We start from the raw sequence: 14,028 nt of genomic DNA, 5'->3' as shown, positions 1-14,028 counted from the left end.
GTATTCGCATATTATTTTATCGTCGTTATATCCCTTTAATCCATCCTACTTTGATTAATTTTTTTATAGTTAAAAACCTATTGAAAATATCCTCTCTAACCAATAGGTAAAACTAAGATGTACATTTGTCCATTAAAAATTGGTTTTAAGAAACTTGTACTGTTATTGCAAATGTTGTTATGGAAACTAGTTTGCTAACTCAATATTGTAAGCAAATTTTTCAAATTGTGCAGAGAAAACACTCAGCATAACCTGAATTACACAAAATGTATGCACTAATGTTTCAAAGAGTGATCGGCAGACCAAGGCAATCTTGTGCAATATGTCTTAACACACTACTGCAGGGTAAAAACTAGGTTAGAACTCTACATTCTTACAATATGCACAATCTAATACAATATCATGTTCGAATTCCTCAGAGAGAAAGTGAGCAGGTGTTTATCTCTGAGTTTTATATCATGGGAAAAATATGCAAATTCTTACCTAAATTTGGACAGAAATTTAACTCTCATCTAACAGATTCAGTAATTTCTCAACTCGGATCAGCAACACCATATGCAGTTCCTCCTACGTCTGTCTGATCAGACTCTACATGCCCCAACTCATTCTCAGGGAAAACCTCAGCTTGCAGAGAAGGAACAATGTTATTCACATGCAACCATGTCAGTTCCCACAAGCTATCTCCACCGAGAGCACTCCTCTGAACGAGTACCCCCTTAGATTTCATTACAACCAAGGTGTTCTTAAGAAGTTCAGGGACTAGCTCCTGAAGTTTTTCACTCTTCTTACCTCTGACCTTCACCTTCATGTATTTCTCCATCCGGTTGAGGACTCCAAGCCAGAGTTTACAGAAGGTGGTCAATTGAGATAGCTCATGAAGCAATTGTAAAAACACCTTGGTTAACAGCTTCAAGGCAAGAATAAGTGTCTCTTCCATGTTTCTATAATCTTTCTGTGATGTGAGCTCAATCAAGTCGTCCAGCATTGTGAAAATGACAATATCAAAGCACTGCAACCAGAGACCATGTGAAAGGTACATTTCATCTACTCCTGTCAAGCACGTCTGTAGGGATGAAAGAGCATGATTCCTAACTTCTCTCTGATCCAGACAAACTTTCCTCAGACCCTGTACAAGCCTCAGCCACATTTCCCCTATATCCTGAGACAGCTTCAAAGCTTCTGCCTCTGCCATCGCTTCCCTGGTATCTTTAGACCAGATTGCTAAACAAGCAGCAGAACCTGCCATAAGATCCACCGCACGAATAGGTCTATCGGCTGGTCCAACACGAGACTCTGCAAAATTTCTTGCTACATCAATGCAAAGAACAAAATTAGCCGGAGACAAATGGGATCCATCAGACATGATGAAACCTAGGACATCAAATCCTGCTTCCGAAGCTTCTGGATGTCTAGCTGTTATAGAAAGTAACTGAGTAATAGTTCGCCATCCCATTTGAGATCGGATATGTGAAGCATTTGCTCTAACCAGCCGGCTGACTTCCTGTGTAATTTGTTCGCAATATGCATCAGTTACCCGGGCATCAAGCTTGGTTACAAGTTGTAATGATCTGAGAAGATCATCAGCTAAGTTCTCTTTATAAGGAAGCAGCCTCTGACAGATGCGTAGTAGTCCAAAAACAGCTTTCTCAATTAGAGCACAGGGCATAATTGTTGAGTGTACAATATGAGCAATATGCTCGTAAACTCCCTGCCAAAGAAGTGCTATTCTATCTCTATTGTTCAAAGTAATTGCAATCAGCAATTCCAAGCAGAACACTGCAGTATCTTCATCCTCAGGGGAACTACTACCTTTCTGAGGTCTCCCAGCAGCCCATATGAGGGCCCTTGCCAACTGCAACAAAGAATCAGCTAGGAGAAACTTACTTTCTGTGAAGATGGTATCAATTTGACACTTCTGAATTGTCTGCAGTGTGCGCTGATGAGCCGCAAGTTGTTGCTCAGTAGGTTGAGACCTAGGCTCTTCTGTATCTATAGATAGGAGTTGACTAAATCGTCCCATAAGTCCTGAAGATCTTCTGGGAGTACCTAAGGATTGGATATGAGCAGCAGTCAATGAATTAGGGAGGGGTTTCCCATGTCCTGGATCAGAAGATGCCTCTGAGTCATCAGCTGCATCACTGGCTACACGAGCAGGAAGAAGACCAAGCTTGTGCAGTCTTAAGATGCAATCCAAGATATTTCTCCAGCCAGTACGGATAAAATCACCACATTTGTTTGCTATAGTGAAAACTGTAACAGTTGCCTTTCTTGCTTTCGCATCATCGCCAAAGGCTAAAACAGGTTCCTCCACCAATGAGGGATTCAACAGGGTTGTGAACTTACATAGAGATACCACTAGATCATCCAAAACATCTTCAAGATGATGGCACGCCGAAATCTTTGCAACAGCCAAGAAACCATCTATACAAGTCTGGTACACATCCTCATGTTCAGCATGATCAAACACCACAGAGATAGCAGCAATAGTAGGGCCCGACATTATTGCAAACATATCATGATCAAGGTAGGCTTTAGAATCACACATGATGTATGGAGAAGTTTTTTTAGATTTGTGCATCAAATCAATCCAACGGCTTGGGTTCATTTCAGCAAAACCAGCACCTTGTTCTGGTGTTGTCCGGATCTCATTGTTGCAGATTGAGTGGTACAATTCAGATAGAAAATCACGAGGAAGATCATTACCTCCGTTAATGTGCCGATTGTTACGGATGAAATCCTCCTCTGTCATCTTCTTCTTTACCTGAACATTATGCTGGTCAGTGTTGAGCATTATTATTGAATATGATAACAACAGAGCAGCATCTTTATTAGCTAGAATCTGTGGAGATTGCTCATAGTATCTCTCTGAAAATGCCTCAAGCACCCTTGCTATCTTTTGAGATTCCCCAGGCAGTCGAAAAGTTTCCAAAAACAGCCTCAATGCAGTATCTAGGTTCATGTCTTGGAAATCAAATGTTCCAGCAAACTCATGAAGCACCTGAACACAAAATTCATCATGATTTCCAAGAAAATCCCCAACGAGATTCTTATCTAACCCAGCTGTGAACCTGAAAAAGCAAGCCACACTCTGGGGATCAAGTTTTTCCGGCAATAGATGTGTTCCTTGAAGAAACTCTAGACCTTTCTTTGGGTCCCTATTAAAGTGATCAGCTCCAATCATTAATCTTCTCTTGATGTACTTCCGTCGACGTACAAATGGTACCCAATGATCAGGGTCGCTATAGTTCTCACACTTGACCATCCAAAATGGGCTATATTCCTCTAAATTTATTGGAGTGTATTCTGAACTATAGGATCCATTGCCTATCCTCTCAGCCATTCCCTGGATAACAGCAATCAGACCATCCAAAGCAAGAATGTGCATGGAAGACAATGGAGAGTTCACCGGGAATGCACTCTTAGATAATAAATTTGCAAGTTCTTCAAAAATGTTACTGCAGGTGATATCGCAATCTAAGTTTGCATACATTTCTACCATGAAGGACTTTTGCCTGCAAAAGTCAACAAGAGCCTCCATTGCTACTTCCTGCTGCTGGTATGAAGCCCCGTAACGGCTTTGTGCAAGTCTCAGGACCACACAGGAAAAGAAAGCCTCAAGCTGTAGTTTCAGTTCAGTACCCAAGTGCTGATACAGATTTAGAACGATACTGCAGACCATTGAAAGAATCAATGGACTCATTGACAAACCAAACTGCATTAGATTACGGAATAATTCATCCTGGACCAAACTCAACAATCTGGGGTGACTACAAATAGCAGGGCCTCCCAGTTCAATGGCTGAGTTGATCAAACCAAGGGCAAATAGAGGAACATCTTCATCGAATGCCATAGTATTTGCTCTAGGACCCATCCCTACATGTTCTACAACATTCAACAAAGAGCACAAGAAGTGAAATATCTCTACCATGCATGGGACTCCATATGGTTCAGTCATTAAATGTAGGTCATAAGGAACACTATCCTTCCCATTGTCACCCATGACCATGCCTTCTTCTGTAACACTGCTAAGCAGACCTGTTGAAGCAGACGTGAAACCTCCAGAAGGTGGTAGACTATCATATTCAGAAGGACCACTCCCATTCTCCGACTTGCTACTCAAACTGTACTCGTTATTGACACCAGCAACCTATGTAAGAAGAAATTACATATAATGCTTCCAACATATATGGTAGAAGAATAAGAGAACAAAAAGCAAAAGATGAATGCACAAGAAATACTAGATCAATCTAGATTCTAGACTGCTGACCAAAAAGCAGATCAGATGTAATGTACCATATCCAGGCTCTACTTAATTCAGTTGGACATCTCAGCGCTGGAAAAAATGCATGTGTGGACAAAATGCAAAGGCGAAGTTTAATTTAAGGATGAACTTAGCCAACATAAAAGACATGCTCCCGTTTTCTTTGCTTATCGGATGATGCCCACAAGGCAAGATTGGTCCATGAGAAGATACCTTTTTTTTTCTAATGATGGTGGTGTTTGGACTAAACTTGCGTCTTGCGCTCACCTTGAGTTATCCAATAGATAACTAACTAAATATCACAAGCACAGGTTCTGGACAAACCTATCCACTAGGGCTGGAGCAGATCACTCACAATTGAGTATTTTAGCTGGAACACAGACCTGGGATCTCCGGACTTCTACTCCTATGCTTCAACCACTCAATCACCCCTTCATGAGAAAAATTCTACCACTATTAGATATAGCATGTTTTTCACATTTTTTATTAATTTTTGGGTCCAACAACTGGAGATTATGGACAGTTTGTTAGATTGCCAAGTCAATAGCTGAGAACTATAGTGTTAGCGACTGCAGCAAAGGATAACTTTCAGAGATTAAAAATAAAGGTGCACCTGTACCTCGTTTTTGGAGGAACCATGCTGTCTAACTATGGAATGTTGTGTGTTGTCAACTTCCGGAAGGTGTGCAAAAATACATCTCACAAGCTCATGCATGGTGTGACGTGCTATCCGCTGTAAGACCTCACTTTTAGTTCCAGCTTGATGAACTACTCTGAAGCATGTGTTGACAATGGTGCAAACATGCTGGTTACTCAACACAACTGATGTTTTACTTCTCATGCATGCCAAAAGAACTTTAAGTATCTTCATCAATACAACTTCTTCTGATGCAGGATCTGTCACCTCAAATCTGCAACTAGTCACAGCATCCACAACAGAGTGCATTGCATCTTCAATATTGACAGCATCAAGATCAAGAATATCAAGGGTCAAAATCTTGAAAACAGAAGACAATGCAACACCAGTGATTGGTGCCCCAGTTTCATCAGACCGAATTACATCCAAAAATGGCTGGAGATATAAGGCCGGACTGATGGTTTGCCCAGAATGCTGCCACGAAAACATCTGCTTACGCAATGTCTTAAGAGACTGGATTAGAGAGTGTTCTAGCTGATCATCTCCTGAAACATAACGACCACCCCACCTAACATTTCTTCTCATGACTGCTAAAACAGCACTTACTTCAGAGTTAATCATACAAGCTATAGCAGTTTTGTTGGAAGAGGTTGTCTCACAATCTTCTGGTTCCTCTTCAATTGCCTTAATACTAGATTGTGGCCTTAAACGCCCCATTTCGAAAAAATGTGCAATTGGATTGTATTCTGGATTTGTAGGCAAGGATGCGCTTCACAGGGTTTCTCTAAAAGGTCATCTTTGTGGTCTGTAAAGAACAACAGTAAAATAGAATGCAGTTATATTATATATCTATTAACTTCCCAGAACGAGTAATGAGGTATCAAATGCATCCTGGTTATTTTACAATATAAAATCCATGTAATTGTTCACAGAGCTCTCAAAGGTAAAAGGAATAGACTAAAAACAAAGTCTTCCTTTGTACTAATAAAATAATAGTAGCGGACTAGCGGTACAGATAACTGATCCCTTCGATCCAAAAATTATTAGGTCAAAAGATTGAAACTTAGCAACATCATACACTGCAGCGTAATCTATGGATACCATTGCAACTACATCTTAGTCCCACATTTGCTTTATCGCCACCAAACCCCATATACCCTCACTCTGCTCACATGTCATCCCTGTGCCAAATACTATGCAGCAAATGAGCACCGACACTATCACAAATTTATATCTTGCTACTGTCAATTATGATACCTAACAACAGGAAGCTCGGAGTAGTAAAAATAAAAAGGAATCTCCCTCTGGCAGATAGAGAGAATGAAGATAAACGGTCTGATGTTGCTACCAGATTCCCACAATATGCTAATAAAATGTGATTAATAAGTAAGTGTGTCATCTAGACCCTGAGACATAATACCTAATTTGGTTATTGCCCATTTCTCCTTTCCAAAGACTGTCCTTGAAAAAAAGGATGATTAAGTTGGTGTACATGCATAAAATCAGAAAGTTTTCAGCTCTCTAATCCCAGCAAGTAAACATCACATTATTGTAAGTGCATTCTACCTATGTCGCTGGCTGCTGTCACAACTCACAAGTAGGAAATTCTTAATCTTTTATAGTGATGGCTGTCAGAGTCCCAAATGACTACAGACCACTCACTTACTTTTCAGGGACTGGTTTGTGAATTCTGAATTTGGGTATGAATCTGGCATTGGAATGTGATCCAATTATCAGTAGGTAATTAGTGTATATTTTTAGCAATGTAATCAAAATAAAACACCCTTCATTCTTGTTTGACGCAGGTATGACTAGGCAAATGGAAACTTCATGTACATAGCTACTCATTAGGTAGTGTATATCTTCATCACCCTACTTACTCCCTCCATCTCTATTTACTAGGCATAATTTGTTATACTAAATTACCCTTATTAATTATGCTTCATAGTTACTTAATGATAAGGGTAATATTGAAAGAAAGTAACAAATCTCTCTTGATTAGCTAAAATGGACAAGTCAATAGTAGATCTATTTTTAGTATAAGGGACATGTACAAAGTAATGGAGGGAGTAAAAATGATTAGACTGCTTGCCAAAAGTAGAAAAGCAACACAAATCAGCATTTCTATTACTTACACACATCTCCTTGGCCAGAAAAACTCACAGAGAGAAAAGAAAAACGAACTAAAACAAGTTTTTCTCCCTAAGTCAGTTGACATTCTTTTAGGATAGACAACAAAGAAGAAGAAATCCACATAGTGAAACAACAACAATTCATTCAGCAATGTGGTCATTATAACCAAGTCAATTATCACAAGTGCAAGAGGCATACCACACGCACAAGGTGCTCTCTTGATAGTGGCGGGACAAGGAGAGATGTCGATGTAAACAATACGCAGCCTTCCCACCTACAGATCACCAATGGAGCAAGTCTATCGTTGACCCATGTCTCGTCCTCCAATCAACATACTACTACCAAAAAAAAAAACTCAATTTTCAAGTCCTAAGATGGTATATCGTTTTTTTTCATTTTATTTTTTTAGATAATCATGGTGTCTAGACCAAAATTACACACATCTCAACTAATTCCACGAAATATCTACCACCTCCACCAGAAATCACTAGAGCTCTCTGCTGGAATTTGAACCCTGAGACCTCTAGATGGTATACCATATATTTTGAACTTTTAGATCAGCAACTAAAATGTTGAAGATCCAAACAAGTAATTCAACACCAAAAACAAAAACCTCCAAATTAATGACTACAAACAACTCAACAACATGTCAGCAACTCTTACATTACAATTATATTTATTTTAGTGAAAATTATTACAAAATAAACAAAAAATTATATTTACACTGCTGTACCCAGAATTGATCAAAAAAATATCATTTTTTCCATAAAATATGAATAATTCAAACATATCGATGTAAAAATGCGTGAAATTGATGAAGAGAGATCAAAAAAGATAGAGAAAAAGGGTTTACCTGTGTGTGGATCTATAGCTGAAGATGACTAGAGAGACCTCCGAAAGAGTGAGCAAGAAAATCGAGAATAAAACCAGAAGACTACTAGTAGTGAGAGAAAATCGAGAATAATTTTTTATTATAAAAAATAATAATTTTGATATATGCGAAGGTCAAAGTAATTCAAATTTATTGCGCAAAGTTAATTCAAATTTACTATGTAAGACTCAGGATATTCGCATTAAAGTCAAATTAATCTAAATTTACTTATAAAACTCATACACGAAAGCTCGAAATTAAAAATTATATAATTAAGAGAAAAATATCAAGTTTATTATGTAAGTCAAGTTAATTCAATTTTACTGTGTAAGACTCAAGATATTCGCATTAAAATCAAATTTATCCAAATTTACGTGTAAAACTCATACACGAAAACTCAAAATTGAAAATTATATAATTAAGAGAAAAACAATTTCATCTAACATATCACATAGAATATTAAATTATATATTGTGTACTCCCTCCAATTCATTTTAGTTTTTAGAGGAAAAAATAGTACCATTTAGTAGAGATAGATTATTATTCTAATTCCAAGCAAATAAAAAATTGAGAAACCTAATAAAGTTTTAATATTGATAAAAGTATTTTTCAATTGATCAATGAGCACAATTATTATTATAGTTTTTAGAAAGCACCTCTAACCAAAAAAAAAAATTATTTTGGAAACTTGATCAAATTCAAACATGTAACTATATTAAGGAATTACTAAATATAAGAAAAGTAACATTATTTATTGTCAGGTAGCAAGAAGTAAAGTTCATAACAGTGATCAAGTAAAATAAGCATAAACACCAAAAAAAGATAAAAAATAACCAAGGTTCAAATTAAAAGACAGAAAAACAAACACAGAGATAGTCACCATAAGAAATAAAGCTGATAATTAAATAGTTCAAACATCTCACAGCATTGATGAAAAATAAAGTCATAAAACATCTAAGAAGTTTAGTTGAACTTGCTCATTGGTAACTCCAGCCATGTAAGGTTTATACTAAGTTCAAATGTATTTAGAAATGAAGCATAAAACACAACAAAACGCGCTGAGGCCTAAAGCAGTATCTGCTTGCAGCTCAGGAAATACAAGTCATAGATGGAGGATCTGATACTCAAGCCACTATCTTTGAGGATCTTACAAACAGACTGTCAACTACCTTCCCCATATTTGAAATGGTTTCCAATGTAGCCGGGTAAATGGCGTCTTGCTTAGGGTCCTCAAAAATTACAAGGCATCCAGCACCCTGGTCCAGAGTTCCAGCAAACTTCTTGTCTAATATCATTTGAGATAACTTCTTCTCAACATGGTCAGCTGGCAACTCAATCAACTCAGCAATATGAGCAATCTCGACTCTTGAGAAAGGCTCGATCAACCTGCAAAGATTCTGCTCCATTAAAGTGTCGTAGAGCGAAGAAAGGTGCCTATGGACGATAGGATCTTCATCTAGCTGAGCCTTAAAGTTGCGAAGAGCAGTCTCAAAGAGCTTCAAAGATCGCTTGGAGTGAGCATCAGCAACAGCTTTCATTGCATCAACTTCTGGCCCCTGGTAATTCAATCCAACCTTGGTTGATATTATTCCTGCAACATCATCAGCCTGGCTGACCATGATTTTGCATAGCAACATATACTTGAGGCTGTATAGGGCCTGGGGATTTTCAAGGGCATTAAATGCTTCAAATGCCTCATAGAAATAGCTGTAAGCAGTTTTATAATCCTTCTCTTCTGCATGGAGTATCCCACTCTGCAAATCAATGGCACCTTGCTGAGCTGGAGGGACATAAATAGCATTGGCGGCTGTTCGAGCAGCAGTAAGAGCAGCCTTGGCTTTGGGAAGATTTCTCAATGAGAAATGGAGCTGGCTCTCCAGCAAGTCAATCTCCACAAGAAGAAGCTTGTCATCCAATCTTCTCACCTCCTTGATCAACCCTGAAAGAAGTGTCAATGCTTCAGAATACTCTTTGTTTTCCATCAAAAGAGCTGCAAGTTTTGCCTCAACCCGCTGACGAAGGAAAGTTCGTTTCTCCGAACGGGCCCACTGCACTATATCTTTGCAAAGTGTAATCTGAAGGTCAGATGTACCCGGTATCTTAGCCACCGCATCAACAATTCCTTTATTAACAATTTTGGCTGTTTTTGCCTTGGGTATTAAAGAGAAGAAGGGACGCAACTGGACAAGAAGCTTTTGGAGATCCTCAGCCCTCTTCTCTTGACTTAGGAGGTCAGAGAGATTGAAGATTGCCTGCTCTTTGATCCTTAGGGCCTCGGAAGATGATGAAGGGTTCTCAAGAATGCGGTAGAGAATGGAAATAGCCTCAGATGGGGTTGTAGCCTCAGAAGCCTGAGCTAGTGAATCTGTGGTTGCAGGTAGATATGAAGACGCCATTGTTAAAGCTAGCAGATCTTAAATCCTGCAATTTTTAGACAACGAGGGAATTATATATGTGCAAACACAAAGGAAGCATTTAGGACACTTCCGTCTTGCTGTCTTTACCATGAATTCTATTTTGCAGTTAGTCGCTAAAGATGCGAGAGTAGTTAAAATAAAGAAACTGCATCAAGCTATGCCACAGCTACTTTGACATAGAAAGCAAAAATTCTCCAATATGTAAGCAAGTGCAGAAGTACTCTTCAGCTATAAGGCTCTAATAGGGCAAAAAAGCTCATAGAAAATAAATGACCTATTTGCTAACAGTACAAGCAACTCATTTCTTCGTCCTGATACAAAAGAATAAAGAAGGAAGACGTAAACTTGGAATGAAGTGCGCAACTGCATCTCAATCCAAATGTACCCTAGTCCTCAATTTCCTCCCAAGCATTTATACCTCTCCAATTCAATTGTCCTAGCAACTTGCAGAATGAAGGTTAGCTAGCCTGACGGAGATAATGAAATTTTAGAGAGAAAATCCATTGAGCTGGGATGGAAGCATTACAGATATTTTTTGTGAACCATAGTCCCAACCAAGCACTGGACACAAATGTAAAACCAGCATGAACCTTTAAAAGCTACAACACCAACACATTTCGAAAGCAATATAACAACTTTATCCTCTGTATTCTTGCACACTGCCAAGATTTAAAAAGCACCAACAATCTTCATTCTAAACATAAAAGGACACAAGTATGAAGTATGTCTATTAATACATTTTGAAAGGAAATTGATCTAAGACTTCGTCCTGACTTGAACAAAATCAGAGTAAAATTAAACACGGAAAACAATCACAATTCCATCAGCCTCCAGAAAAGCTTCACAGCTTCTGGAGAATAAATGGCCACTGCCTACCTAAATTGATGAAAACTCGAGGTTTCATAAGACCGTTGAATAGGCAGTCAATGTATTTAAGCATTCAAGAAATTCTTGAAATAGAACCCCATTAACTAGACCTTACATCCCATTTGCACAAAAGCACAATCTGGCGATAATAAAACCATCTTTTACGATCTAGCCTATTTCATCCTTATTCTGTAAGAGAACAGCAAAAACTCCTCAATCCTAAACTAGTTAGAACTGGCCTTATGATTCTTCAATATCCATTCTATTTGGATCAGTGTCATTCCACTCGACAAATATCTCTCTAACACTAGAGGTTTCTATATTCTCCAAGACAGTGTTTTGGACAGCGAGAGGCGACACAAGGCAACAAGGGCCTGCCTCGCCACGCGGCGAGGCGAGCGGCGAGGCGCTCGCCTTTTTGAATCGAGGCGCCAATTAATACCAAAAATTAAAAACATTTAATTGCACATATAATATTCAAAATTTCAATAGCAATTACATATATTACAAATACTAAAATAATTACTATAGAAGAATTAATTTTTTTTCAAAAAAATAATGGACAGCAGTCACAACACAGTGAAAGCAGAAAGCATTTTACAGTAATCCGGGACAAAACAGAGAGTGAAGAAAACAGAGGAAAAAAAAGATTAGTAAAGGCAGGGAGCAGTGAAGAGTGAAAGAGAAAGAGACGAAAGGAGCAGCAACTCGAGGGAAAGAGACGAAGAAGAGAGCAGCGACTGAGGAAGAGAAGAAGCAGCAGCGACTCGAGGAAGAGAAGAAGAGGAATACACAAAAGTCTGATGAAAGTTTGAAAATAGAAAAAAAAAACTAATATTATTAAGTTAAAAAAAATTTTTAAAAAAATCAAAATGGCGACGCCATTTACGTAGCCATTGGGTCGCCTCGGCTCGCCTATTTGAGGTCGCCTCGCCTCAGTGGATAATGGCGACACAGCCTCGCCTCGCCTCGCCATGCCATTCGCCAAAGGCGCTATGGCGAGCGCCTTTCACAACACTGCTCCAAGAAAATACAGATCCTTTACAAAACTAACAAGACTCAGACTTTATGTAAGTATACCAACATGACCAGACCTTGATTCCGAACAACAATTGCAACACATTTTGAGAGCTGCAGAAATTGAAGCTCCAATATGCAGCACAAACAACCACAATTCACAAAGAATTATAAAACTCAACTGCTGAAAAGTAACAATTTGATAACAACAACATTGAATGATGATGAAAATTCCATCTTTTACACCCCATTCCACTTTTTCCCTTTGTTATATAAGAGTATAACAACAATAACTCCTCAATCTTAAACTAATTGAATTTCCCTTACAAACTTTTAACCCGAGATTTGGCTCCATCACACGTAATAGCCCTAACGTAAGCCACAAGTATACCTCTAGACTCCAAGCATCAAGTAAAAATTAAAGCCCAAGCGCTTAAAAGTCGCAATATGATGATATAGACAATTGACTTAGGCAGACATCATATTTACAAGCTCATAAGATTCTTGATATTGAACCCCATTAACTAAACTTTACACCACAATTGCTAGAAAGTGATAAAGTTTCCATCTTTTACACCCCTTTCACTTTTTTTCCCTTATTATTACAGTGAACAATAACAATAACACCTCAATCCTGAACGAATCCAATTTCCCTTATGAATTTCCCAATATACCCACTTTATTTACAGTCGCTAAGATTACTCTAATACAGATCTCTTAAACAAACTACGAAGACTCCGGCACCTCACCTTATGATTAAACTTAATATCCAATATCACAACACAATGAACATGAAGAATTCAAAAAAAAAAAACCATTGTAAAACCTACATCGAAGTTGGTGCTTTGAACTCGCAATCAAAAAAGGGGTTAGGGTTTTTCAAATGTGAAATAAACGGAAGAAGAAAACACAAGAGATGAGAAAAGAAACTTACCGAAAGACTTCGCCGGAGAAAGAGATCGCCGATAGAGAGTTCAAATTGGGGGAGTAGAGCGACTGCACAACAAAGATGGGAATCTCAGCTGCCGTGTACAAGAATTAAACCTTGAAGAGGGTTGTGTTAATAAAAAAGGGACTTTTTTTTTTATTTGCTAAATATAATTTTAATATTTTTTATTATAAGGTTTTTTTCTTAATTTTATAGTAGTAATTTGTTGCTTTTTTAAACTTTCATTTATCATATTATTTTATCTTTGTTATAGTCATGAATGATTATTTGTTATATATTTTTTTAAATATTTTATCATGATTTTTTCGCTTTTATTTTTACATATTTTTGACAAATCGTCACTCCTTCGTAGATTCACTTTTTAGGGGTCGTTTGGTGTGAAGGATAATATCAAATAGTTTTGAGATTAAATTATAGTACCATTTAATTTGTTGTTAGGTTGGCAAGTTCGGAATAACTTATCTCGAGATTAATAATTAGTATCGGGATAAATTATCTCTCCCCTTGGGTGGTATAATATTTCGGAGATAAAATAAGTAAATGACAGAAATGTCTCTTTCAACCCTCTTGTTACATCACTTTTTACATTCATATAGGGCATTTTTGTAAACGAATAAATTGTTCTTAAAATTCATTATTTTGAATACAACAAACCAAACGACCCCTAGTATTTTAAATTGTCGGTCACTATCCACTTTAAACCATGTTTTATGAGATTATACTAAATATATTATTATCGCATAATGTTTATATCTATGTATAACTACTAAACATGGTCAGCTGACAAGTCAATCAACTCAGTAATATTTGCAATCTCGACCTGGGATAAAGGCTCAATCAATCTGCAAATATTTTGCTCCTTAAAGTTCTTTCAGT

General features: G+C 37.7%; 2 protein-coding genes across 4 annotated transcripts; both read right to left on the bottom strand.

Moving 5' to 3' along the window:
- Positions 1 to 205: 205 nt before the first annotated feature.
- LOC107020592 (ARF guanine-nucleotide exchange factor GNOM) lies at positions 206 to 8,003 on the bottom strand. Of its 3 annotated transcripts, none has more exons than XM_015221022.2 (4): positions 7,885 to 8,003; positions 7,230 to 7,366; positions 4,881 to 5,703; positions 206 to 4,147 (listed from the first exon to the last, which is right to left on the bottom strand). In XM_015221022.2, exons 3-4 carry the CDS (start codon positions 5,613 to 5,615, stop codon positions 533 to 535), a joined length of 4,350 nt encoding a protein of 1,449 aa, XP_015076508.1. In that variant the 5' UTR covers positions 5,616 to 5,703; positions 7,230 to 7,366; positions 7,885 to 8,003; the 3' UTR covers positions 206 to 532. The 3 variants fall into 3 exon arrangements, with proteins under 3 accessions (XP_015076508.1, XP_015076509.1, XP_015076510.1); XM_015221023.2 differs by having other exon boundaries at positions 7,230 to 7,369; positions 7,885 to 7,998; XM_015221024.2 differs by lacking the exon at positions 7,230 to 7,366 and having other exon boundaries at positions 7,885 to 7,984.
- Positions 8,004 to 8,777: 774 nt separating this feature from the next.
- Positions 8,778 to 13,282, bottom strand: LOC107020547 (26S proteasome non-ATPase regulatory subunit 11 homolog). Its single transcript, XM_015220953.2, has 2 exons — positions 13,138 to 13,282; positions 8,778 to 10,323 (listed from the first exon to the last, which is right to left on the bottom strand). Exon 2 carries the CDS (start codon positions 10,296 to 10,298, stop codon positions 9,027 to 9,029), a length of 1,272 nt encoding a protein of 423 aa, XP_015076439.1. The 5' UTR covers positions 10,299 to 10,323; positions 13,138 to 13,282; the 3' UTR covers positions 8,778 to 9,026.
- Between the last annotated feature and the right edge of the window lie 746 nt (positions 13,283 to 14,028).

The sequence above is a fragment of the Solanum pennellii genome, chromosome 5 (assembly GCF_001406875.1).
Source record: "Solanum pennellii chromosome 5, SPENNV200".
Taxonomy (NCBI): domain Eukaryota; kingdom Viridiplantae; phylum Streptophyta; class Magnoliopsida; order Solanales; family Solanaceae; genus Solanum; species Solanum pennellii.
This window is presented reverse-complemented; position numbering and strand designations above follow the sequence as displayed.

Excerpts from the sequence above, each read along its gene's own strand:
- LOC107020592 (XM_015221022.2), bottom strand. The coding sequence starts at position 5,615 with ATGGGGCGTTTAAGGCCACAATCTAGTATTAAGGCAATTGAAGAGGAA. Across the intron at positions 4,148-4,880 it reads ATGGTTCCTCCAAAAACGAG|GTTGCTGGTGTCAATAACGA; the intron begins GTACAGGTGCAC and ends CTTCTTACATAG.
- LOC107020547 (XM_015220953.2), bottom strand. The coding sequence starts at position 10,298 with ATGGCGTCTTCATATCTACCTGCAACCACAGATTCACTAGCTCAGGCT.